The 25,615-nt window shown below is 56.8% G+C and overlaps 2 protein-coding genes across 15 annotated transcripts; one reads left to right on the top strand and one right to left on the bottom strand.

Annotated features, from left to right (window-relative positions):
- Positions 1-1,153: 1,153 nt before the first annotated feature.
- Positions 1,154-14,100, bottom strand: Sppl2b (signal peptide peptidase like 2B). Of its 13 annotated transcripts, none has more exons than XM_021174855.3 (15): positions 14,006-14,100; positions 8,414-8,533; positions 7,531-7,713; positions 7,102-7,191; positions 6,796-6,935; positions 6,571-6,713; positions 6,317-6,413; positions 5,714-5,830; positions 4,678-4,759; positions 4,496-4,570; positions 4,363-4,425; positions 4,173-4,272; positions 3,754-3,831; positions 3,220-3,380; positions 1,154-2,466 (listed from the first exon to the last, which is right to left on the bottom strand). In XM_021174855.3, the coding sequence occupies exons 1-15, from the start codon at positions 14,051-14,053 to the stop codon at positions 2,224-2,226; spliced, it is 1,740 nt and encodes a 579-aa protein (XP_021030514.1). In that variant the 5' UTR covers positions 14,054-14,100; the 3' UTR covers positions 1,154-2,223. The 13 variants fall into 13 exon arrangements, with proteins under 13 accessions (XP_021030514.1, XP_021030516.1, XP_029338737.1 ...); XM_021174857.3 differs by having other exon boundaries at positions 1,154-2,463; XM_029482877.2 differs by having other exon boundaries at positions 3,220-3,330.
- A 32-nt stretch (positions 14,101-14,132) lies between these two features.
- On the top strand, positions 14,133-16,619 carry Lsm7 (LSM7 homolog, U6 small nuclear RNA and mRNA degradation associated). 2 transcript variants are annotated; one of them, XM_021174775.3, is made up of 4 exons: positions 14,133-14,213; positions 14,686-14,776; positions 15,609-15,680; positions 16,343-16,619. In XM_021174775.3, exons 1-4 carry the CDS (start codon positions 14,208-14,210, stop codon positions 16,483-16,485), a joined length of 312 nt encoding a protein of 103 aa, XP_021030434.1. In that variant the 5' UTR covers positions 14,133-14,207; the 3' UTR covers positions 16,486-16,619. The 2 variants fall into 2 exon arrangements, with proteins under 2 accessions (XP_021030434.1, XP_029338155.1); XM_029482295.2 differs by having other exon boundaries at positions 14,194-14,369.
- The last annotated feature ends 8,996 nt before the right edge of the window (positions 16,620-25,615 follow it).

Raw genomic sequence — 25,615 nt, 5'->3', positions numbered from 1 at the left:
ACAGCCCTGGCTTCCATGGCCAGTACCGAACAGGTGGATATGGTAACACACAGCTGCTATCCCAGCACCAGGTTGTGGAGAACAGGGGACTGGTAGTCAGCCCTGGCTACATAACTCTGCCTCAAAAACAAGACAGGTAGGCAGTGATGATGCACGCCTTTAGTCCCAGCACTCAGGAGACAGAGGCGGGTGGATCTCACTGAGTGAAAGGCTAGCCTGGTCTACAGAGTGAGTTCTAGGATGGCTAGGGCTACACAGAGAAACTATGTCTTGAAAAGCCAAGAAAAGAAAAGAAAAGAAAAGAAAAGAAAAGAAGAGAAGAGAAGAGAAGAGAAGAGAAGAGAAGAGAAGAGAAGAGAAGAGAAGAGAAGAGAAGAGAAGAAAAGAAAAGAAAAGAAAAGGGGAGGGGAGGGGGGGAGGGGAGGAGAGGAAAGGAAAGATTTGTCCTGTGTGTGGGAGCCTGTGCGTAGGTGTGTGCAGGATGCAGGTCCTCCAGGGTTGAGGATGGCTACACGCCATTGTGGCCGTTAGGAGCCACTAACACTGGTGCTGGGACCCAATGAGGGCACTCAGGAAGAGCAGGAACTTCTTATTGCAGTCCCTAGGCCTGTGTCCTTCTTTTGCTTTGTTTTGCCTTTTTTTTTTTTTTTTTTTTTTTTTTGAGACAGGGTCCCTGGGTGTAGCCCTGGCTGTCCTGGAACTCGATCTGTAGACCAGGCTGGACTTAATTCAGAGATCCACCTGCCTCTGTCTCCTGTGTGCTGGGGTTAAAGGGGTGTCACCACTTTTTCCTTTTTGAAAATAGGGTTTTTTACATAGCCCCCACCCCCCATCTGGCTTGGAACCTGCCCTATAGAGTACACCGGCAGAGAACTCAGAGATGTGCCTACCTCTATGTGTGCCGCTAGCCCGGCTGCAAGGCAGCTCAGCAGTGGCTTGGGGACCACACACATCTCTGGTCCCCACAGAGCTAAGAGTCCCTTCCTGCACAGGAAAGGAGTGCATGAGCGGTGAGGCCAGCAAGGACCAGCCAGTCAGGGATGGCACACCTCAGGCCTCAGTGGGACTCCAGGGCACTGGGGAACTGACAGTTAAGCCCTCAGGTGTCCAGGCCAGACCAGGACTCCCACCCCCTCACAGGACAGGAGGCCACTGTGAGTATGAAAAGCTGTTTTAATCCCCTGACAACCTAAAGCCAGGGCCCTCGGACGGGACCTTGCAGAGCACCTCCGACCACCCCAGAGGGGGAAGGACTGCTTGGACACCCAGTACAAAATGGCTTGTCAAGTCCAATGGCAGAAGCAGGTGGCTGGGCCCCAGCGCTCCTCTGCCTATCCATTCTGGTTAGACAGGGTGCCTAGGGGATGTCCCCTGCCCCCATCCCCAGAGCTCTAGGAGGACCACCCAGCTGTCCCTGCTTGTCACCCTGCAGCAGACACCCTTTTCCATGCAAGTGTGGGTGGCTGTGGCTCCCGAGTTCTATCCCAGCGTGTGGGGACTGTGGCCTCTGCCTCGGTGACATGCAGCATGTGTGCTGGGCTCCCTGCAGGCAGATCTGTCATGGAGTCCAGAGCCTGGTTGGTGAGGTAGAGGACAGATGCCAGTCCAGAAGCCACTGCTGGGGCAGAGGGCAGTGGCCTGGAAGACTTGCACGTCTGAGCTGATGGACTTGCTGGGGACGTGGACCCATCCACACGTGGCCAGCTCCCACCATGCTGCACAGCGCAGGACCTGGAGCTGGAGCCGTTTACTGGCTTAGAGCAGTGGCCCGCATTCTCAACTCCATCTTGGCGTGGACTCTCCTGAAGGGGTTTGGGCCCCGCGGGCAGAGTGCCCACAGACAGGCCCCTCGAGGCTGCTCCCAACATAGGAACCTGCTTGTTGGGGTTGCTCTGGCCCCAGAGCCCAGCCCTGTGGAGGGAGGCGTGGCCGTAGGAGCATCTGCAGGGCGAGCATCGGCCGAGCACCGTGGGCAGCGGCCTTGCATGGAGTGGGCAGCAGATGAAGCTCACGGCCTGGTGCAAAGCAGAGCTGGGCGCGGGGTGCAGCTGCGGGGAGAATCTACTTGAGGCCTCAGAGGCCTGAGCACCATGTTAGGGGGGACACGGAGCAGGTCTGTCACCCTGGTGGGTGGCAGCTGTCTCTGTCCCCTGCAGGTCCCAGGTGGTCAGCATCTGTGTGGCGTGGAAGGCGGCGAGGGCCCAGCTCTCGCCCCTCTTCTTCCTAGGCCGAAGTCTCCGGCTTCACCACAGGGATAGGCTGAGCCTCATCCCCATTTGAGGGGCTGAGGGGACTGGCCACAGGGTTGTCAGGATCCTTGGCAGGGTTTGCGGCTCCGGCCTCCTCAGTGGACAGGGGGCTCTTGGCTAGCTCTTCACTTGGAGGCTGCTCGGAGAGGGAGGAACCCACAGCCTTCGGAGGCACAGGTGCCTGGGTTGCGGCCCACGGGGTCTGAGGTGCATCCTTCTGGAGAGAGGAGGGGGCTATGAGAGCAGGACCAGTTGGGACCAGTCAGAGCAGACCCCAACGGGGCAGAACCCACACAGATGCAGGACACTTAGAGCAGGAGGCATGCAGCAACCACCCAGAGCCAGAAACGCCCAGCCCCCACCACCCGGCGCCACCCAGGGCTATGCAGCTTCATCCAGGCCCAACACCACTCAGCACCCAGGGCAGCAAGTGCTCTCCGTCTCATGCCTCCCCAGTGCTCCTCCGAGCAATCCCACTCATCAGTGAAATCCTGTGGGGAGCAGTAACCCTCAAGTCCAAGCAGTCCGTGAGCACAGGCTGGCCCTGGGCAGATCCCTGCCTATCCCAGCAGCTGCCTCTGTAACACCAAGGAAGTACCAGAGCACAGAGCCCCCTGAAAGACGCACCCAAGAAGAAAGGCTCATCTTGGGGAGCCACGTGGCACCCACTGTCTGTGGTGGGCACTCCCCATCCTCTCACAGCCCTCCAACGTACCTTCCATCCTCTTCGGCTGCTACAGGGCAGTGAGGGGGGGTTTGGGGGGGGGGCTCGGCAATGCGGCAGGAGTGTGTTCAAAGCCTTAGGTCACATCAGAGAGTTCCCCACAGGGAACCAAAAAGCCCAAAGCATGACCTTCCAGAAGCGAGGGACCCAGGCCAGGGGCTCAGTGGGAGCACAAGGAGGCTGGACTCAACTTGACCTGGTGGCCTTAGGGGGCTATCGCCGCAGTCATAGCAAACTGGTATTCACCGCAAAACCGCTGCCCGTCCAGAAGGCGCCCAGCTCCCGGCGCCACAGAGCCACGGTGCAGCTGGTCAGCAGTGTGCAAGGGACCAGGTAGAGTAGTGCAGGCTGGCCACGCTGCATGAGGACAAGAGCCACGAAGGTCACCAGGAGGCCCAGGCCATAGGCTGCAGGGACAGAGAGAGTGTCAGCCGAAGTGCACCTGGGGGGAGCAATGCTTGGTCAGGGCGCCACCACAGAGGGGAGCAAGGACAGTCATTGGGGAGAGCACTAGCCACAAGCCGGGATCCCAGAACCGTGGTAGCTGAGGCAGAAGGACCAGAAACCTCATACCCAGGGCTGTGCAGGTCAGCGAGGACAGTGGGTGGCCCTAGACGCCTGTATAGGAAGCACTTGGGCCAGACACTCAACTACTCAAGCCCAGCCCCACTAGGTGACACTTAAAATCAGCCTAGGACAAGTAGAACTAGGGTCTTGGGGACCAGAAGGTGACAGACAAAAGGCAGAGAAGAGTGCGACAGAGAAGAGTGGACCACCTACCAATGGTACAGGCCACAAAGTAAATTCTGGAGGACTGCACCTGGATATCAAACCTGTGACAGTAGGCCACCAGCAGCCCTGTGGGGAGGATGCAGAGTCACCACACCAGTGGCATAGCTATGGGCGACCACACTGAGACAGGACAGTAGGACCAGGCCCACACTTCAGCATGGTCCCTGGCTGTGCCAGTAACCAGTGTCCCACAGGGATGTCAGGACCTGGAGGGGCCCTGCCATGTGGATGGTGACAATGGGCACACACATCACCTATGAAGCATGGGGGACCTGGCAGGTGTGGCCATACAGTCATGCACTACCCAGGAGGCCATTCTGCCACCAGACCCTGCCTGAAGTCCCTGAATGGGCGTCATCATGCCCCACAGCCCACCTGCTCACCCGCCCCGCGCGCTCAGCCCACACCTGGCACCAAGATGTCTCCAAAGCCCAGGAGGGAGAAGGGCCGGTCACACAGGGAGAGTGGTGAGGTGTTCAGCCTGGGAACCTTCAGCACCATGGGCAGCTGTGGGGAGAGCAGGGCTCAGCCTGGACGCCCGCGCCCACCCACCCTGCTGGGGCCACAGCTCACAGCCCCTGTGGTGGGCTGGCCTACCTTCTCATGGGTGGATGAGTTCGAGGGCCCGGTGGCCACCTCCACCATGATGCTGTTGCCGCTCTGCACAAGACAGGCTGTCAGCCAGGGAGTGGGAGGGGGGCAGGCAGCTGGGAGGGCAGAGGGGACCTACCTTGGTCAGGAAGGGGGTGATGAAGACGAAGAAGATGTCGTAGATGAAGAGCACCAGCAGCAGTAGCGTGCAGGCCTGCGGGAGCCAGCACCTGAGTGACCCCAACAACCCCGACCCATGTGCTCCCAGCTCCTCAGACCTCCACCAGGGCTGTGCCTGCCCTGCCTACTGGCAGTCCTCACCTTGAAGGTAGGCAGGCGGATGGTCTTCAGCATGTACAGGCAGAAGGCAATGCCCAGGGTGTCTTGCAGGACCCATGCCCACCTGGGAGGAGAATGCTCACTCAATGACTCTGAGCTCTATCCCTGCCTCATCCTACACCAAGCAGCCACCAGGGACCTGCCACCAAGCTACATGCTCCACACCCCCCCCCCCCCCCGCCCACACAGGGCCTCAGACCCCAGAAGCAGGAGCACCGCAGAGGCAGGCCAGCAGCATGGACCACAGCATGGCTTCAAGCAGATGTGGAGTGGGGCTCCATGTGGGGAACAAGCTGGCGTGATGGTTCCTGTCACACCTCAACATGCCCAGAACATACAACTGTGGAATTTAGGAGTTGGGCCTGCCCAGGGCCTTGCAGCCCAGTGTGAAGGGCAGAGGCAAGCTTCTGTGGGGGCACGACTCCCCTGTCTGACTGCACAGCAGGCAGCAGTAGGACATGTGGGGACAGCAGGGAGCTTGGCTCTGCCCCACTCCTCCCCCCAGCACATCTATTAGCACGCCAAGCAGCACGGAAGCCAGGAGTGCTCGGGCTGTGCCAGCCAGTGTCCGTGACGACCAGGAGCCAGGTGGGGACAGGCAGGCTGTCCTTGGGGCCATGGCGCCAGGCCTCTGCCTTCAAGGGGGATGTGTATGCATCAGAGCCCCGTGGGAATTCAGTGCAGGAGAAAATGGAGCTTCTATCGCCACGGGGCGGACGGCAAGTGGCACCTGGGCATCAGGTGCTGCCTGAGCCCACGCCAAGATGTGAGTGACAAATAGTGGCTCTGAGCCAGCATGTCCCCTTGCCCTGCCCAGGAGCTGGGCAAAGGATGGACAGAACCCTTATCTAGATTCCTATCGGGGTGTGGGCTCTTGGCCAGGCCTAAATGAAATGGGACACGGGCAGGCGGCAGCCGTGGTGTGTAGCCCTAAAGATGGGAAGCCCAAGGCCTCGCTGGGCAGCGGGGGCACCCGAGGACAGCAGTGAGAAGCCGACAGGGACAAAGCAACACTTACTGGTCCTCATTTCGGAAGATACCCCACACCACGGAGACAGTGACACAGAAGAGTGCCAGCAGCAGCATGCGGGCCTGTGGGCGCTTGTGGAAGTACGGCAGGTTGTTGTCGGGGACCCTGGAGGGGACCACCCGTCAGCGTCCCTCTTCCCTCACTTCAACACCACCCTGAGCCTCGATCGCATGCTGGCTTGTGCCTGCTGTTCCCTCTCAGCCCTGAGTAGGAGCCCTGACTATGTGGCATGTCCCTCTGGCTCTAGGAGAGCAACCCTAAGGGCCACTACCCTGTGGCTGCTGGCCTCACCTAGCCGCAGGTGGCTCTGAAGCAGTGCCATCCAGGGGCAGGTAGAGCCTTGGAGGCCTATGATGTCGCCACTCCCTTCCCAGCCTACCATCCTTGGCCTCACTCTCCGGGACCCCCGTGTCATACCCTGTGGCTCAGTTAGACAGGAAGGGGTATACAGTGCACAGGCGACTGGAGCCCCAAAGCCTACCCAACCCACGACCAGCACTTAGTAAGCACCTCCTGGATCTCTGAATACGCCAGGAGGGTAAGAGACTGCAGGAGAAGGGAGGAGAGGGCCTGGTCAGGCCTGGGCCTCACCTGCATGTGCAGAAGGGCAGCTTGCGCACACAGGGTGCCAGACAGCTGTAGAGACCAGTGGAGGAGGCCAGGCAGAAGATTCCAATGATCACGTAGACTGCGGGGCCAGGCAGGCAGGACGCAGGAACAGCGAGGGGCAGGAAGGGTAAGAAATCAAGGAAGCAGCTATGGCCCCTCGGTCCTTGGGCGGGGCCCCGCGAGTGGGTGGGCGGGGCCCTGGGTGGGTGGGCGGGGCCCGCGGGTGGGTGGCATACCCAGGCGGTCATAGAAGTAGTAGAGAAGCACAAGCATGAAGCAGCACATGACAACAAACACGCAGATCATGACTGGAGTCACGTCCACCGCCTCATCCTCCTGTTTCTCAGGACCATCGTCTCGCTTATGCTTCATGTACCTTCTTGGAAAACATCGGGGTCACCCAGGGCCATGGCTTCCAGGGCTCGGCCCCTCCCATGGTGCCTGGAGTCAGCTGTACTCACTTCTTCACATCATGGCTGCCAGCCCAGTAGCCACCGATGGCGACGGTGCCCACGGCCATGACAAAGATGATGACCATGTTGTAGTCCATCACCGGCTCGCTTGGAGCATACATTGCCACCATTACCTCACGGCCAAAGCGCTGTCCCCGAGAGGAGAGTGGGCTCAGAGGGTGGGCATCACTGTGCCCCAGCTTCATCCAGGACCTACCCAGAACCCTCACGATCCAACCTTGAGTCAACTGCTAGGACCTGCACCCAGAACCCAGATCCTAAGCCCTGTCCACCCAGCCCCGCCCTGCCGCCTACCCTGAAGATGTCTCGAAGGTCCCTGTGGCTCAGCAGGGCCACAGGGATGCTTATCTCCTCATACTGTGTCTTGTTGCCTCCTGGAGGGACCTGAAGTGGACAGGAGTTTAGGGTCACCCAAGCCCCCTGGCTGGACAACTCCAATCCTCCTTCAGGCACCACACCCTGGCGTGCAGAAGGGCAGGAAGGCCGGGGTTCAGGCTGGCTGGGCAAGGCACCAACCCCAGGGCTCCCCAGCACTGGCCCTGCAAGGGGCCACTCTACAGGTCTCTAGCCCCAGCGACTTATCAACCCCAGCTCTGGGGCCATGACTGCATAGACCTGTGCCTCCACCTGTCATTACAGCGTCTCTCACCATGTGGGAGCCAGGGCTCCCCAATGCTTTCCCACCACCCCAGAGGTAAGCGGAGGGAGACCCGAGCACCCTACCAGCTTCTCCTTGCTGACTATCAGCAGCCCGTGAGCCCCACTGCCCTGGGCCAGCCGCACTTTCTCATAGAAGGTACAGTTGCCCCGGGCCACCAGTGCGATTTGGTTGGTGAAGTCTTCTGCAGGGACATCAAGGTAGGAACAGAGCTGGGTGGTGCTCAAGTCTCGAAGCTTCAGGAGAGACTGCGGAGGGCACGGGGTCAGGGCCTCCAAGTCCCCAGAAAAGCCCTGGAGCAGCCCATGCTAACTGTCCCTATCAGTCCCGACACCAAGACAGCAGGCTGCTGTCCCCAGCTGCATTGGAGGCCTAAGGACTGCCGAGGATCCTGTGAGGTGACACGTGTGAGGGGACACAACATACCAGGCTACAACAGGTGCACCCAGGACTCACAAAGCCCTCCCCTCCCTGCACTGCGTGTCCTTCAAATGCCTAGCAAGTGTCCCAGGCCTCAGTAAAGGTCACAGTGGCATGTGTATCACTCAAGGCTAAAAAGGCATGCTGCCCCACTGTGAGCACTCACACAAAGTACACAGAACTCATGCACACCATTAAACGTGGATGGGAAGGGTGGAGAGGCTCACTCAGAGGACAGGCACCTCCCTGGGAACAGACAGGGGGACAGGCAGCCATGGGAGACTCAGAGGGGTGAGATGAACAGTCCTGCCCTAGGCTGTCACTCCTGAGGTGCCCTCTGACCTGGTCTATCTGTCACAGACCAGTAGTCGTGACAAGCCTTGTCTGACTAGGGTCCCCAGCAGACCTGCCTCCCCACAGCCCTCAGCCAGCTGCTCCTCCTGCACATGAGAACTCAGGCCCAGAGGGACAGAGGGCCCACCCAAGGACTCCCAGGTGAGTGGCAGTGTGGCCTAGTGTGACACTTACCACTTTGCTGAGGTCATGTGGCAAGTGGGCCCACTGTGGGTTGTAGAGGATGCAGTAGTCCCTGCTCCGAGTCCTACTGATTTGGGACACCACTCGCAGCACGCCAAACTCACAGGCCGCCTGGAACGACAAGACAGCAGTAAGGACTTCAGGTGTCAGAGGCAACATGGATGCCTGGTCTTGGTGAGGATGCCAGACACAGACAAAGGTGCCTTCCTGAGCAAGGCACGGTGACACAGGCCAGTCATCCCTGCACTCTGGAAGCTGAGGCAAAGGAATTGCTATGAGTTTGAGGCCAGCCTGGGCTGTAGAGACCTTGTCTCAAAGAAGGGGGAGCTCCCTCACTACTGTCCCTTGCACCGCCCTTCTGACCAGGGCCCAGCATTTGGGACAGCCAATGCTGCCAGACCCATACCCAGAGGCAGCAGCGAGTCACAGCCCGGCTCTGGAGCGAGCGGCAGGGCCATGGCTAGTTCCCAGAGCCTGCTGTGGAGGACCAGCGCTTCACAGAGGTGTGCTGCAGCCCTTCACTGGCTGAGTCCTGTCAACTTCCCTGGGCTCCTGAGGCCAGCATCTGTAAGACTGTGTGGGCCTCCCTGCCCCCCCCCCCCGTGGCTTGCTACTGGGGCTTTACAGGGCCTGAAGGGAGCCAGAGCAGCTCTCTGAGCTACAGTGGAGACAGGGATCCTAGAGCAGAAGTGAGGAACACATGCAGCCGGTAAGAGCAGCACATGGGATGGGGGTTAGAACGGGCTGGAGTCAGCTGTGTGGCTTCTACAGAAATATCCAGACTCTGCCGAGGCTCAGCTGTCTGCCCAGGAGCCTAGTGCCGTCTTGTAACCCTGATGTGGCAGGAGCTGGGGCGAGGGAGGCAGATATGGAGGTGCAGGCTAGCTGTACCAGCTGGGAGAGAGTGAGCTAGACCGATGCTAATTAGGGCTTCCCAGGCTCCAAGGCAATCAGACATCGGAGAAGCAGGGGGCTAGGAAGGGGTGACTGACAACCCCAGATCCACCCTCAATGCAGAGTAAGGAGGTAGGCATGGTGGCTTAATGCCTGCACTCAGGAAGAGACCAGCCTGGTCTACCTAAGGAGTTCCACCATGGGGCCTGAGTGGGCAGAGCTCAGCCCCACAGCAGCAGTAACCAGAATGAAGAAAGCAGAGAGGCATGTGTCCCTCCATGCTGCTGCCCCAGCCTGTCCCTGCCGAGGGGAGTGCCACCACAGGCCTGAGCTTGGACCTGGACCTGGGCAGCGAGCTCTTTCTGGTATCCTCGAGAACCACTTAAAACTAATAGGTACTTACTGTCCAGCCTCTACAAAATGGTTCTCAGTACAGGGCCTCAAGGTCACCTGAGGACTGGAGTTCATGGGGTAGGAGACCCCCACACATTGTCATCTGACATCCTTGCTCATTGTAGCATATGCATACAAATACACACAGACTCAAACACAAAATGATTTTAAAATTGTACTTTCATTACATAATGCTAATCCTTGAGAGTCTTACAGAGTCCCACAGGTTTGTAAAACAGGCCATAAAGTGTCATAGCACAGCAGGTCCCTGATGCTGAAGACCCACAAACTGGCTGCAGAAGCCAGAGATCAGGCTGCAAGCTGGCCAAGTCGCTGTGTAGGCTGCTGGGTGAGGGACCCACACGCCAGGGGGACGTGTTGGTGTAACCCCTGCTGCAGCTGTAACCGACTGCTTACGTCACAGCTCACAGGTGGTGTGGAGAGCCTGGGCAAAGGCTTTGGGCTGGGAAGATGACAGTCCACAGCAGGAATGTAACTGCTATTGTTGGCAGGGTCTCATGTAGCCCAGGCTGGCACCTGACTCTGTAGCTGAGGATGACCCTGAGCTGATCTTGTCACATCCACCTCCCGAGTACTAGGATGACAGGTGTGTGCCTGGTTCTGTGATGGCAGGGATGAGGCCAGGGCTTCAGCCATGCTAGGTAAACATCCTACCCACAAGTTAAAGCCCTGATAACTCCTCTGCGGTGCTGATGAGTGCCTGGGATGGCTGTGCCTGTCGAGATACCTTCTACACAGCTGTGTTCTACATCATGACGGCTGTCAGCCTGGCTAGTCACAGAGTAACCGAGCCAAGTGAGTCCTGAGGAGAGCTCACTATTGCTGTGGCACAGTGGCCCCATGGCCACCACTCACCAGAGAAAACAACCATATCTACATCAGGCCAAGGCTCAGGACATGACCCAGAGGAGGGAAGACTGGCAGGGGCTGGAGGTAGCTAAGGCTCAGGACTCTACCATTACTCTCCTAAACTCAGTAAGGCCTTGCCCAGCCAGTGAGGAGCCCTAGCGATGCACCTCCAGGACCTGTGTTCCTATAAAGACATCCCATAAGCTCACCGTTCTCCTGAGCCTGACCTGGGTGGAGTCATTTCCGTTATGTGGGTGACTTATCTGGGGCAAACAGATTTTGTTTACATCTCCCCAGAAGTCACTCGAAACCAGGACCCTCAGAGCTCACTCCTCCTGGCTGCAAACTCCTCAGGGAGAGACTGGGTGTCACCGGAGGACCCGCTTTACAAACAGGCAGGGAGCACAAGATCACTGGCCCAAGACATTGATGGACACCAACCTGCAGCTAGCAGATGTCAGGGTCCCCACCAGAATGCTTGGGTTTCTTGCACAGACCTGGCTTGCCAGCTTTTGGGGGTTGGGATTCCCACTCAGCCTGAAACACTGCAGGAGGCCCTGATCTCAACATGGCAGCATGAGGAAGGCCCAGGTTGCCCCAGTCCTCACTGGAGATGCTGACCACACACAGTGCAAGCAGCTAGGAACCTCATTTTTAAGCGTCCCCTTCAGGGACCTAGCGCTGACCCTACTCCTCTCCAGAGAGAGCTGAGCCCCTGACACCAACTGTCCCCAAGATATTACCCCTGTCTGCCTCTCCAGGCAGCTGTGTGTGCCCAGGAAGGCCCTGAGCTGAAGCCATCACCAGTTCAGGGGAGGGCAGGGGCAGAGGACAACTGAGACCACAGGGCTCAGAGCAGTTGGTCTCAAAGCTACACTCCCACTCCAGCCTCCTCCCGAACCTCCTTCCACTCTGGGAAAAATCAGAACCCACCCCCAAGCACTTCAGGACACCCCCAAGCACCTCCGTGTGGCCCTAGACACCCACCAGCCATGTGCCCCTCCCACAAAGTTCCTTTCATGAGGGATTTGGGGGCCACAGTCCACATCTCAAACTTGCCTGCCTTTTGTGTTTATAAAGTTTTTGCGGCACACAAATAAGTTCAGTCCTGTGACCATGGTTCCCCCCCCCCGCCCCCCAGCAGTGGAGCAGTGGTGACAGGGGCCTGCAGAGCAGAGAGCTTCCCTTGTCAGAGCACAGCAGTGCTGTGTGGACCCAGGATGGGCTCTCTGTGAAAAGTGGCTTTTGTGTAAAACGGAAACGAGTAGAACTGCCTCTCTTCACAGTGATCATTGACCACACAAAGGCACATTCACGGTCACCCACCCCACCCCACCACACACACGGCAGCCTTTCTACTCCGTCACCAAGGGGACAGCACAATGACACTCTTAACAGGTCAGGCTCTTCCAAGAACCAGTTCTAAGGCACTGTGTCCTGGTCACACCTGGAAGACCTGGAGACCAGAAGCCCCGACAGCATCCTCACATAGACACAGCCCCCAGTACCACCTCAAAGGGGTAGGAAACCGGGCCAGCAGGAACAGCATGGGATCAAGTCTTTAAGTCAGGATCACAAAAAGCCCTGGGGTCCTGGACTGCCACCATGCCAGTTCTCACTCAGTTAGCTTTACTCTTGGGCACCAGGACCAGGCTGCAACCCAGCCAAGAATGGCACCCTGCCTGCTCCCCACCAGATATGGGAAAGTAGGTGCATCTACACCCATGCAGGATAAAGTCCAGGCAACACCCATCACCCGCCCAGTAATTCTCCCAGCACACAGGCTCACTGTCCAGCCAGGCCCACCCTTTCCTCCCAAAGCCTCTAGCCCTGAGTAAGAACTGAAGTCTCATCGTTCTGTGGAAACAGCTTCCCCAAGAGCAAGCACTCCCAGCTGCAGGAACAGGCCCCACATGCACACTGAAGTCAGCTCATCCCAGGAAAACACCATCTCTTACACCTTGGGTTAGCACCTGATGCCCACAGCTTCTTTCCTTTCCCGTCCTCAGCAAACTCCTATTCATCCTTCAGAACCTGTCACTGTCACTGTCCCTGAAAGACCTCCATCAGACCAGCAATAAAAGAGACCCACAAAAAAAAGACATGGACTGGCCTCAGGGCAGGTCCAGCCAGAAGAGATGGCATAGCCGGGGGAGTTCCTCCATCAAAAGAGAAAAGAAAAAAAAGACAAGGAGAAACCAGAATAGCCTTGGTGGACAGCACCTGCACAAAGAGGGCAGTTTCCAGAGAAGGACAGTGGCCTGCTAAATATGATGTAGAGAGAGCCCTGGCCCACTGGCCAGATGCAGCAAGCCCTGACACACTTTCAAAAGCTCATGCCCAGCCAAGAACAGGATGTGGGGATAAAAGCAGCCAAAGAGAGATGTTGGCCACATGGTGGAGAGCCCAGGAACCACATGTGTGAGGAATGCCTTAATGCTTAGCCAATCAAGGAGGCACATGCCAGCCAGTTGTGCCAGCACCCGGGAGGCTGAGGCAGAGCTGCAAGCCCACCGCCAGCCTGGGCCATACAGGGAGACCCTGTCACAAAAGTCTGTAATCTCAAAAAGGAAAAGAAAAAGTATTTTTTAAAATGACCTGAGCTCTTGTTCCACAAGACAAGATCGTACACAGTAGCAGGACGCACCGGCCACCCTTCAAACCGGCCTGAGACCCAAGGATGCAGCACTCCAGGATCCACTGGGACTGGAGGCTGGAGCCACAAAAACAAAACAAGAAAGGACTCTACTAAGCCAGGAGTTTCGATGGGGCGCGTGAGATAACCAGGCCGGTGTTTAGCTTTGAGTTCCAGGCTAGCCAAGCCTCACCGGGTGCTCAGGGACAGCCAGGGCAACATGGCAAGTCAGAGCCCAGCCTGGACTGCAGAGCGAGCTGGAGGCCAGCCTGAGCTGCGGAGCAAGTTGGAGGGCAGCCTGGACTGCAGAGTGAGTGTGAAGCCAACATGGGTTACATAGTGAGTTCAAGGCTAGCCTGGACTACCCCAAGTTCGAGACCAGCATGCCACCTCTCTCAGAAAGCAAAGCACACCAGAAGCCAGCCTCCTGCCAGGGCGCACCCTGCGCACACCTGAGGCGTCCCAGCAGAAGCTCGTCCCCAGCGTTCTGCACCGACCCTGAGATGGGGACCCCCTTCCCCCCAAGGTCACAGAGCAGAAGCCGGCGTGCCGGGCTGCACGCACCTCGGGGGCCGCGCTGGACGCCCCGGGGATAGAGCGCGGGGACTCGCCCCATTCTGCAGAAGGGGAAACTGAGGCTGGCAGGGACAGCGGCGGCGGCGGTTGGGGCCCCGGGGCGCAGGGCGGGCCAAGCCCCGCCAGAAGTCTGCGGTGGCAATGAGCGAGTGGACCACAAGGTCAAGGGCACGGTCAGGAGTGGCGGGGCCGGGCCGATCGGCCGTGGCGCTCACCTGGGCCGCGAGTAGCAGCAGGGCTGCGGTCAGCCGCGCCGCCGCCATGTCCGCCGGTCCCCTCGCAGCTCTAGGCGGAAGGTTTCCTGGCAACGCCTTCGGGACGCCGCGACGCGCCTGTGCCGAGGCTGCGCGTGCGCGAAGGCCTCCGCGTTAGAAAGGGGCGGGGCGGCGCCTGCGCAGAGCGACGCGCGGCGACAAGATGGCGGTGAGCATGTCTAGACCGCGGAAAGCAGGGCCGCGGGATCGAGGGGCTGTGGAATCGATAGCACAAAGACTGAAAGGAGAGTGACGGACGCCCGAGAGTAGGGAGACAGGGTGCTGAAGGATGGGAGCCACGTGGGACTGCAGACGGAGGCTATGGGTACAGACCAGGTGACATGGAAAACAGACGACCCACACGAGGATGCAGACGCGGGACGTGGGGGTAGCAGACCAGGCAGACAGGGGTGCGTACAGGAAACAGTGCAGATGGGGGATCCAGGGATGCAGATGAGGACGTGGGCATGCAGACAGAAATGCAGACTCGGGCATAGCATTCAATTTGGCGGACACTGGAGGTGAGGATGCACGCAGGGTTCTGGGGGCCTGAGGTGAAAAGGAGTCCCTGGGTGCCATGCCCAGGCAACAGGGATGTGGGGAGGCTGGACCTCTCTCCTCAGCGCCCCACCTCCCATCAGGACAAAGAGAAAAAGAAGAAAGAAAGCATCTTGGACCTCTCTAAGTACATCGATAAAACCATTAGAGTGAAGTTCCAGGGTGGTCGGGAAGGTGAGTGCCTACCGCAGGGCTCCCTGACACAGAGCTTGGCTGAGGTCACAGCAAGCAAGGGAAGTCACCTAGCACAGGCGTTCCAATAATGGCTTGGGCTGTTGTGTACCATTGAAAGGTATGCCCCTGTTGTGGGTGGGGAAACAGAGCCCCAGGAAAGGAGCCAAGTGAGATTAGCACCCAGACCAGTATGGATGGATCCTGAAGGAAGGGGCCAGGACCCACGAGGAGGTGGAAGGAGGCGATAGGAAGCCCTGTTTTAAGCACCTGGACACAGCAGGAACCCGGAAGGTTTCCCAATAAAAGGATTGAAAGTTCCAGGCCAGTTTAAGTTATGTAACAAGACCTGTCTCCAAGAATCGACCACGGGTGGGGCTGTATGTCTGTGGGTAGATTGCTGGTTTAGCATGGCATGAAGCCCTGAGTTCTATTCCCAATCCCATGTAAACCTGGCGTGGTTGTATAAGCCTGGCATTCCAACACTAGGGGTAAGACAGGAGGATCAGGCTGCCTAGTGAGTCAGAGACCAGCATGGGCACATGAGACCCTGAGGGGGTGGGGGAGAGAGAGAGAGAGGAAGAAGAAGAAGGAGGAGGAGGAGAGAGACTGTTTTGGATTGCATGGATGGGTGACTATAAAGTTTTATTGACACTATCTATAGCCCCCTTCCATACTGGAAAGAAGAGGGTTGGAGTCACAGTGACAAGGCCACCACCACACTTACTTACTCATGAGTTCTGTGGTGGCAACTGTTCCTGAAGCCCCCATACCAGGTTCTATATGTGTTGTGGGGTGGACTGACATTCTCCATGTCTCGCCCATGTTCCTCAAGCCAGCGGTATCCTGAAGGGCTTTGACCCACTGCTCAACCTGGTGCTGGATGGGACCATGGAGTACATGAGAGGTAAGCCGGCTGAGGTTGTTGTAGGATGGTGCTGGGGGCCTGTGGGGTCAGATTACAGCGGATGGTGACTTAGGGTGCAGTGTTGGAACACCAGAGGACTGGCGTGCTTGCCAGGAGAGCCCCCGACTTGAGACTTCCAGCTCACTCTCCTCAGGTATCTGGCTTTGTCCTCAGCCCTCGGGGACAGCAAGAGTGGTGGCCACTGTCCTCGGCCAGGAATGTCTACCTGTGTCAGAGACTCCAGGGCTCATGGGATCTCAGCTCTGTATAAGCAGGCCCACCCTGTAGTGCCCTGAGCAGACCCCCACACACACACACATCAGGTTTCCTGTCTCCAGCCCTCATGACAGTTATGTCTGATTGCTTACCAGCTCCTCCTGTTGCCCACCCTCTCCAGTGCGTCTGCTGCTCAGCAGATGCCCCTTGGTGTTTATGGGGTCAGCATGGGCTCTAGCGTTCTTGAAGCTGGAGATGTCTGGCTCCTCCCTCAGCCACCTTCATGGTTCTGTGGTTTAGACTCTGCTGGTCCAGGTGTTTGAGAGCATCTGGATCTGTCAGTCCCCAGAAGCTGTGAGTGGGAGCTCTCAGGCCCCTGAGGTCCCGGCTGTGGCATGCCTATGGATGGATATGCACCTCAGTCCTCTTGCCTCTCATCCCACCAGACCCTGATGACCAGTACAAGCTGACGGAGGACACTCGGCAGCTGGGGCTTGTCGTATGTCGTGGCACCTCAGTGGTGCTCATCTGCCCGCAGGACGGCATGGAGGCCATCCCCAACCCCTTCGTGCAGCAGCAGGACACTTAGCAGCAAAGGAGGGTGGCCGGGCCCCAGGGATCTTCCTTCTATGGGGTGAACTTCTGTGTGATGTTTTGGTCTTTTGTTCTTGTTTTTTGTTTTGTTTTGTTTTGTTTTTTAATAAAATTGCCCATGTGAGCCTCCCCCTCCCTTCCTGCTCTGTAACTTTGACCTTTGGAGAAGCCAGAGCCGAGTGGAGACCTTGATCAGACACCGTGGTCCAGGGCAGAGCACAGCACAGCCAGGGACTAGCACAGGGATGGGAGAAACCTGGGCACCTGGTCCTGCAGCCCAGCCGGCTTCACCTGGTGGGCTGTGGCAAGAAGACCACACCTAGAACCACCAGAACCTGGTCTTTCTCCATATGGCGTCCCCTTAGCACTGGTCCCTGCCTGTTCTCTCTGCCCAGGGGAACCAGGAGGGCCTGAGAAAAGGACTGGCTAGCAGGGAGCCTAGGCCCTGAGGTTCCTCAGGCTGGGGTGCCTCCCTAAAGCGTCTGCCACAAGAGAAGCAGCCCAGGCAGGGGCCAGGGCAGGACTCTGTGCTCCTGTAGAACAGCTGGGAATTAGGAAAAGACCTGTGTACCCCCTTAGTCTGGCCGTGCAGCCTCTGGCACATGGAGCACGGGACCCTACGGCCACAACCCTCTGACAATCAGCCCACTCTTAAGTTGGGAAGCCTAGCAGGGAGCATGATTCCCTGAAGTTGTGACCCAAGGCCAGAGTCAGGCTCCCTGCTCCTCCTGTAGAGACAACAAGATGTGCAGCTAGCCAGCTCTGCCTAGCACTCCCAGAAGCCAAGCCTTCCCTCAGCTCCCCTAAGTTAGCAAGACTTGTCCATGACCCTTCTCAAAATGGCCACCTCCCCTGCAGGTAACAAACTGTGGGAGATAAAGTCTGTGCCCCCACTTCCTCACGCTGTATAACTTAGGGGAAGTGTCCCACCCTTGCTAAACTATAGTCTTGGAGTGTGGACACCCCAGCCCTGCCACAGAGCAGTGATGTCACAGGCCCTGGAGGCTCAGAGCTCAGATACTGGCATGAAATCACTTCACCCGGGAGTGACTGACCCAGTCCTAGAAACTAACAGCTGCCTGCCCGTCATGGGGGATGATCTGCACACAGTAGGGTGTCCCCTGCTAGGTTCCAAGTCCTTGTAGTTCCTTGTAGACTTCATGCTTGAGTAGGCTGTGCTTATACCAGGTCATGATGGACTGGAAGACTGCCTAGCACTTGTTGCTTGAAGACAGAAAAGTACAGGCCCTTTCTCCGTGGGGCTAGCAAATGTCTGTTGGCCCTGCACTTGGGAGGCCGAAGCAGAAGGGTGGCAAATTCCAGGGCAGCCTGGGCTACAGAGCAAGACCTCACTCAGCCATATATAAAACAGACCAGAGAGGGGGCTCCATGGGTAAGGTGTTAGCTTCCAAGCCTGAGGACCTCAGTTGGGTCCCTGCAGAGCCTACAGAGGAGAAAACTCCTGCAAATGGCGTGGTGCTTGTACTCTAGGATGCAAACACAGAAATAAATAAAATGAAAACCATATTGGACAGCCTCAGCTGTCCAGGAACATGACAATGAATATCTTCGTGCTACTGTGTGGATATTTGTTACACAGCATAACATCGCAGGAACTTGCTGACACAGCCCAGGATCGCGTTGCGGAGTGAAGTACACAATGTGTACGGAAGAATCCCATTGTGGTGAGCATTTTTGCTTGTTTTTCAAGACAGGGCTTTTCTGTGTAGTCCCTGGCTGTCCGAGAATTAGGTCTGTAGATAAGGCTGGCCTTGATCTTGCAGAGATCCTCTGCTTCCTGAGTGCTGGGATTAAAGACCCACCCATAAGTTTTATTTTAAGCTTGAAGTATCACGGGTGCGTGACTGTAAGTTTTGTAGACAATGATGTTCTGTCAAAAAGCCAAAAGGTTGGAGGTGTCTAGAGAGTGACACCTTGTGTCACCTTGGGATGGGAAAAAGTGATCTAAGGCTGAGGAGCTGGGTACAGCTCAGTGTTTTAATATTTAAAAAGGAGACATTTAATATTTAATGTTTTCCTTATTATTACATTGAAATCTTAATATTTTACTAGGAGTCGGAGGGAGAAAGGCAGACAAGGAAGGGGAGACTGTGGAGACTTAGATGAAGGCAGAGGGGGCAGAGCAGCGGGGAGGATCCAGGGCAGCGGCAGGGCAACACACAGGACCCATCTCCATCCCACTCTGATTGTTGACTGGAGGCCCGCCACCACCCCCCCAACTCCCTCCCAGCTTTCACCCCTCCAGCTTCCCAGCCTCCAGCTCAGGCCTCCAGGCTGCATCAGGGGTCTCCTGCTATCAGCCCAGGGGCCCGGCCTGCAGCAGGTGCCTGTCGCCATGGCCTTTGGCTTGCAAAGAGGCCTCGGGTCTTGTGCAGGGAGACCCTACTCTAGGAGACCCTGCCCGGAGACACTGCAGACTAGGACCAACAGCCAGGCCGTAGCAGGACACCCCTGAGCCACCACTCTCACAGCAGGTTCCAGAAGTTTCGGGAAGTGGGCCGGATCCTATGGGTACTTATGGTCAGCGGCTCCTCACCCCACCCGCCTTGTCTGGCTCACCCAGCCTTCCACCAAACCTTTGCATAGTCCCCATTATGCATTTTGATAATGCAGCTGAGGCCCAGAGATAGTAAGACACTCCCACCTACAGTTTTACGTCCTCTACCTAACACAGGCTGCTCACAGTACCTCTCCACTGCGGCACCGAACCCTTCTCTAACTACACAGGACTTGGGGAAACAGATTAGGCGACATAGGATGCTGATGGGGGACATGGGGATGCAGGTGCCACAAGGGGGATCCAAATCTATAGGTCCATCTGTGTCTGTTGCTTGAAGACAGTGCTTGCCGGCATGTAACAGGCTGCACTGGGGCCTGGAAGGCAGGAGGGTTACAACTTTAAATTTAAGGTCATCTTTGACTACAAGGGAATGGGGAATCGGGGAGGGGGAAGCAAGTAAGGACATAGTCTAGACAGGACAATGGAAAAAGGACATCTCTTTCACTACAGGTGCATCCCAGACAGACAAAGGGAGCCCTTGCACCAGCCCTGGTGCAGTCCTGGAAGGACCCAGATGGCTCTTCGTAGAACAGGACCTTCTGCCATCTAAATCCTAACCCACCTGCAACAGAGACATGTTGCTCTCTGCTCAGCAAACTGGACACCTGAGGCCTGACCCAGGCTGGCCATGAGAATTGGGTTCCTCCAGGAAGAATCCAGGCACTGCTGGCTTCTGGGGAACATATCTCTAACCAAAGAAGCAAGTTAGGATGCACCAGGGAATCCAGCCCCACTTCACAGCCTGAAGCTCTGGGATCCCTCAGCAGCTCTTCCAAAGGGGCCCAGTTACCTCCACACTCCCAGTGGGCTCTGCAGCTGTCCCTATGTGGGAGGGGGCGGGGGATCTAGGTCTCTCACACAGTAAAAGACTCTAGTGAGTGAGCTTTAACCCTCTCAGCAAGCTGTGGCCCTCTCCCCACAGCTCACTCCCAGTATCCAGCAGGGCTCACCCTGAGCAGCAGAGACCACAGGCCCTGTAGCCACCAAAATCCTCATGTTGAGCAGCAATGTGAGTGGGAGAGGAGGGAGATAGACAGCTAAGGCAGGAGATGGAAGTCGAGAGGGCCAGACTGGGTAGTGCATGCCTGTGAGCCCAACTGTGGGGGCCACTGAGCCAGGAGGATCACCAATTCAAGGGCAGACTGGGCTGTATATTCAGACCCAGTATCAAAAACAAAAACTGTTTGGCTGGATGGTTAAAGGCACTTGCTGATAACCTGACTTTCATCCCCAGGACCCACATGGTGCTGGAGAGGACTGACTTCCACAAGTTGTCCTGTGTCCTGGACATGAACTCAGTGGTAGAAACCAGATCCACAACTACTTGGGGATCCACCCACACTCCCCCTTCCACCTAGTGCCTCTCTGGCTCCTGCTGTCAAAAATAGGTTTTGTGATTCAGTCATATTCATGGGTCACCTGACACCACTCATCCCCTAACTCCATCCTTCAAAGAGATGCACAATCTACCTACACATACAGAAGAGTAAACCCGGGGCTGGTGAGATGGCTCAGTGGGTAAGAGCACCCGACTGCTCTTCCGAAGGTCCAGAGTTCAAATCCCAGCAACCACATGGTGGCTCACAACCATCCGCAACGAGATCTGGCGCCCTCTTCTGGAGTGTCTGAAGACAGCTACAGTGTACTTGCATTTAATAAATAAATAAATCTTAAAAAAAAAAAAAAAAAAAAAGAAGAGTAAACCCAAGGTAGAAAACCCTAGGGAGCAGGCAGTGGGCGTGGTCAGTATGGAGCCCCACCTGCCCCCAAGGGCTGGGGGCGTGGTCAGAGGTGGAGCCTCGCCTGAAATCCCCAGAGTGGGGCTGGGGGTGTGGTTAGGGTTAGTGCCACCGATGAGATTTACCCAGTCAAGGGCTGGGGGCGGAGCTCCGGGGTGAGCATTGCCTGCCACCTTGGGTTCTTTCCCAGCTTCACAAACCACAAAAAACAAGTTTCCAGGAACTCACGACCCCAGGTCTTTCAGAGACCAAAGGCAAAAGGAACATTTTCCAACCAGTTTGTGAGGTAGGTCCCCTTGTGACCTGGGCATAGCCTTCCACGCTAGCAACTGAACTCAGCCAAGTATAGAGGAGATGCACCTGCCGTTGTCCTGGCTCTTCTGATCACAGGAGTCTGCATCGAGGTCTGAGGCCAGCCTGCAGGACATAGTAACACCGTCTCAGAAAAACCTTTATCCACAGGTAGCCAGGCCTGGTGGACCACACTGGCATCCCATTGAAGAACACTGATGCAGGAGGATGACAAGCTGAAGTGCTATATAGCTAAATCCTGTTCAGAAGTGGGCAGTGGTGAGTCTGTCCCAACCATGAGTGAAGGCACTTGGTACCCAGCCTGAGGCCTGAGTTCTGCGCTGGGACACTCACAAGTTGACCTCTGACCTCTGGGAGTGTATGACCCACACACAAAATAAATGCATGACATAATTTTTAAAATTTGATGCTGAGCCAGGCGTGGTCACATACACTTTTAATCCCAGCACTTGGGAAGCAGAGGCAGGTGGATTTCTGAGTTCGAGGCCAGCCTGGTCTACAAAGTGAGTTCCAGGACAGCCAGGGCTATACAGAGAAACCCTGTCTCGAAACAAACAAACAAAAAGTTGATGCTGGGGGCTGGAGAGATGGCTCAGTGGTTAAGAGCACTGATTGCTCTTCCAGAGGTCCTGAGTTCAATACCCAGCAACCACATGGTGGCTCACAACCATGTGTAATGAGATCTGATGCCCTCTTCTAGTGTGTCTGAAGACAGCTACAGTGTACTCATAAATAAATCTTTAAAAAAAAAAATTGATGCTGGGACAGGCAGTGGTGACACACACCTTTAGTCCTGATACTCAGGAAGCAGAGGCAGGCAGATCTCTTGAGTTCAAGGCCACCTGGTCTACAGAGTGAGTTCCAGACAGCCAGGACTACACAGAGAAACCCTGTCTGAAAAAAAAAATACAAATGTGTGTTTATGTGTGGCCCAGCTTCGAATTCTGAAAAGCCAAAGTCAGGCCCCCATGCTTAGCAGTAAACACCTGTCCCTCCTGAGCTGTGCTCTGGCCCTAAAGACCATTGCTTACCCCCCCCCCCCATTTTATAAATATGTTCATGTTGCCTGCATGTCTGTCTGTGCACATGTGTGCCATTTCTGAGCAGGTCAAATGGGTGTGTCGGGTCCCCTGGAGCTGGAGTTACAGACAGCTGTAAGGTGCCCTATGAGTCCTGGGAACTGAACTCAGGTCCTCTGTGAGAGCAGCTAGTGCTGTAATTACTGAGGAACCCCTCTGGGGTCAAGAGCCCCCCCCCACCTTCCCCCTTTTGTGTTTTGAAACAGAGCCTATATAGTCCTGGCTGGTCTAGAATACGGGGCCATTTTCCTATGTTCCGTTTGGGAGTGGGTGTCAGTCCTACGGAGCACAAAGGATTCTCCATACCACCAGGCACACCCGGCTGTAGTCCTCCATGCCTAGGACTCTCTGTGTCTCCCAGGTACCCTTCAGAAGAAGTGTTTGTACCTTTTTCAATGCCATCACCCTTGTAACTGTCTAAACATTTATTGTTGACCACAGACAGCCTTGGGGATCCCACATACCTGCTCAAAGCCATGGGGCTTATGTTAACCTGATTCACAGTTTATTAGGGCTCAGAGAGGGTTGTCACTGACCTGAGGATGCACAGCATTGAGCCCGCCAACCTGGGGCTAGGCTGAAGACACATGGAACCCGTCGCTTCACACCTTGATATCTGACCACTACCTTCTAGGTACATAGCTGGGGCCACTGGTCAGGAGCTGGGGTGGTACATATGTCCTCTGCTGCTTGGAAGGTGCCACACAACTATGGCAGTCACGATCTAAAAGGGAAGAGACATAGGGCACATAGGGCATTTCATTTCAAAATCCATTCCTGTGTATCCGGGTCCCTACTGAAGTTCGGCATGGGGACCCCCGCCATGCTGTCCCCAGACCATACTGAGCATGCCTGTCCCCCATGCAGTCACTGCCCCCCCCAGGGAAACCCACGCTTCCCCATCAGCAGGAGCCACCCTTTTCACCCAGGTGGTCCATCTCCGTGGCAACATCACCTCCGCAGGTAGTCGTAGCCTTGGCAACCAGGTGCTAACTGCTCCACTGCCTGCAAGGCTGTGACCCTCCTGCAGCTCTCCCACGCAGCCTCCCCACTGGAGTGGCTCAGAAGAGCTTAGGAGGTAGGGGTGGGGATGGGGGAACCTGCCAGGAACGCTGAGCTCAGAGAGGGCAAGAGACATCCCATGGTCACCCAGCAGCTGGACCTGGGGACTTCAAACCCACCACCCTCATCCAGGCCTTACACACAAGTTTATAGTCTCTTATGTGCCGGCTGAATGCATGGCCCAAGCACGTCTCTGTCCTCAGCTGACTCCCACTGGCTGAGAAGAGAGGGCAGGGGATTCCTCGGTCTTCAGAAGCTCACACTCTGCTCAGACCACCCCTGTCCAGTTTGCCATCACTTATGTCGCTAGTTCAAGTAGGAGTCTATTGGATGCCAAGCGTGTGCAGGAAGGCCGTGCTCAGAAGAAAGGGGGAAGGGCAGACATAAATAGGATGAATGAGTAAATTATAGGATATCTTAGGAAATTGCAGGGAGGCTGGGAACGGGGGACAGAAGGCGGCCGGGTGGAGATGTGAGTCAGGAGGAAGCAGGGGCGGGTGGGGCAGACGCTGGGGAAGGCATTCTGCTCTGTAGCCAGAACAGCATGTGCAAAGGTCCTGCGGTGGGAGCCAAACCCCCTCGGCTGTGGCCTTTCTTGCTGCTGCTCTCATCTGAAGAGTAATTAGAGGAAGGTGTATGGAACCCCCTCGCACTCTGGTGCCCCACCCCCCAGTCATTAAAGCTGTAGTCTGCATTGCTAAGCATGGGAGCTCCTTGGTCCTTGGGGGTGGGCTCAGGCTAGATGAGCAGGACCTAGAATGGGCCCTAGGCAGGCGGCCAATGTCCCTGAGCCTCCCTGCATCCATCTCTGGCTTTGGTCATAGCTGTCTCCCCATGCATGGAAATCCTGATATACCATGTCGCCTGTGTGCAGTGGGCACTCAACAACTGCCTGTCCAGGAGTCCCAACCTCAGAGACCCAGAGAAGGGATGCAATCTGCCTGGGGTCACACAGCACAGCAGTACACACACAGGGTCGGCCTGGTGTGGAGTTGGGGTCTACCTCCAAAGATATTGGGGGGGGCACCGGCTTCCTGCCTCTTGGCTTGGGGATGGACGTGTTCTGGGCCTCAGGCCAATGCGACAGTCTGGGAAAGGAGCCTGCTTGAGTCACAGGTGGCAGAGCTGCCTGCCACTAAACCTTTCTGGAGGACAGAGAGGGCACACGAGGGGGGTATGCAGGACATGCCCGGCTCCCTGCAGCTAGGCCTACAGGTCACCCCTCTCCAGGGACAAAGGCAGCTGAGCCTCCAGCTCACTCAGGCTGCTAGAGCAAGAAGGACAGAACCAGATGCAGCAGCTCCATGGAATGGCTGCTCACTGAACCTCTGCACTTGGGGACTGTTACCTGCTCCCTTTCATATCTCCCACCCTGGACCCCAAGGCCTGAACCCCCAACTCAGGAAGTGCTAGTCTGGTTGATCCACACCCCAACTCCTGTTTCCTTTCTGCTCAGGCTGCCTGCCACCAGGGAGCACTGGGTTCCCAGCCTCAGAAGGAGGAAATCACTCTGTAAACCAGGCTGGCCTCAAACTCAGAGCTCCACCTGCCTCTGCCTCCCCAGTGCTGGAATTCGGGCTAAGATTTATCTTAGTTTTAGCTCTGTGCATTGCATACAGAAGTTCACAAGCCAGAAAGAAGGTGGCCTCAGGCCCCCTGGAACTGGAGTCACAGATGGTTGAGAGATGCTATGTGGGTGCTGGGACCCGAACCCTCAGTCCTCAGCAAGAGCAGCCAGTGATTTGGCTGCTGAGCCTTCTCTCTGGCTCCTCCTCTTATGTCTGGGTTCTCTCCATGTCCCCTATGTAATGTATGCATCCGTCTATCTAATAACCACACTAGGTTGTATGTGCCAAAGCGCACAGCGCAGCCCCAGGCACATGGGAGAGGACTGGATGGCAGCAGCCACAGCCGCGGGTGGCAACTGGAGTAAGGCCGGCAGTGGAGCAGTGGGGAGCCAAGGTGGGCTCTGGGACTCACTGAGGAGCAAGGCCACTAGGACTTGGCAGAGCCGGCAGGTGTGCGGTAGAGTGCAGATGGTGGAGGCCTGTCCAGGGAGGGAGGGGACGGCGGAGAGTTGACAATTTCCAGAACGTTCCAACGGGACAAACTGTTGTATCTGGGGGCCCCCCAAGCATTTCTCGGTACTCAGAGTCTGCGGAGGCCCTGAGGACAGGGATGTGCTAGGCACGCGGGGTACCCGGGTGCTGCGTCCCCATCTGCCCCAGACCTGCTTCAACACGTGTTGTCGCGCGCGCCCCTTGCAGCTCGCGCGCACCCTGGCCATGCGCACGGGGATGCGCGGCGGGGACGCGCACGGCGGAGCCCGGGAGGTGGCGGTGGCGGCGGCGG

This window comes from Mus caroli, unplaced genomic scaffold (assembly GCF_978045245.1).
Source record: "Mus caroli unplaced genomic scaffold, Mus_caroli_1 scaffold_9, whole genome shotgun sequence".
NCBI classification, from domain to species: domain Eukaryota; kingdom Metazoa; phylum Chordata; class Mammalia; order Rodentia; family Muridae; genus Mus; species Mus caroli.
Note: the sequence above shows the minus strand (reverse complement) of the source record. Positions and strands in the feature narration are given on the sequence as shown.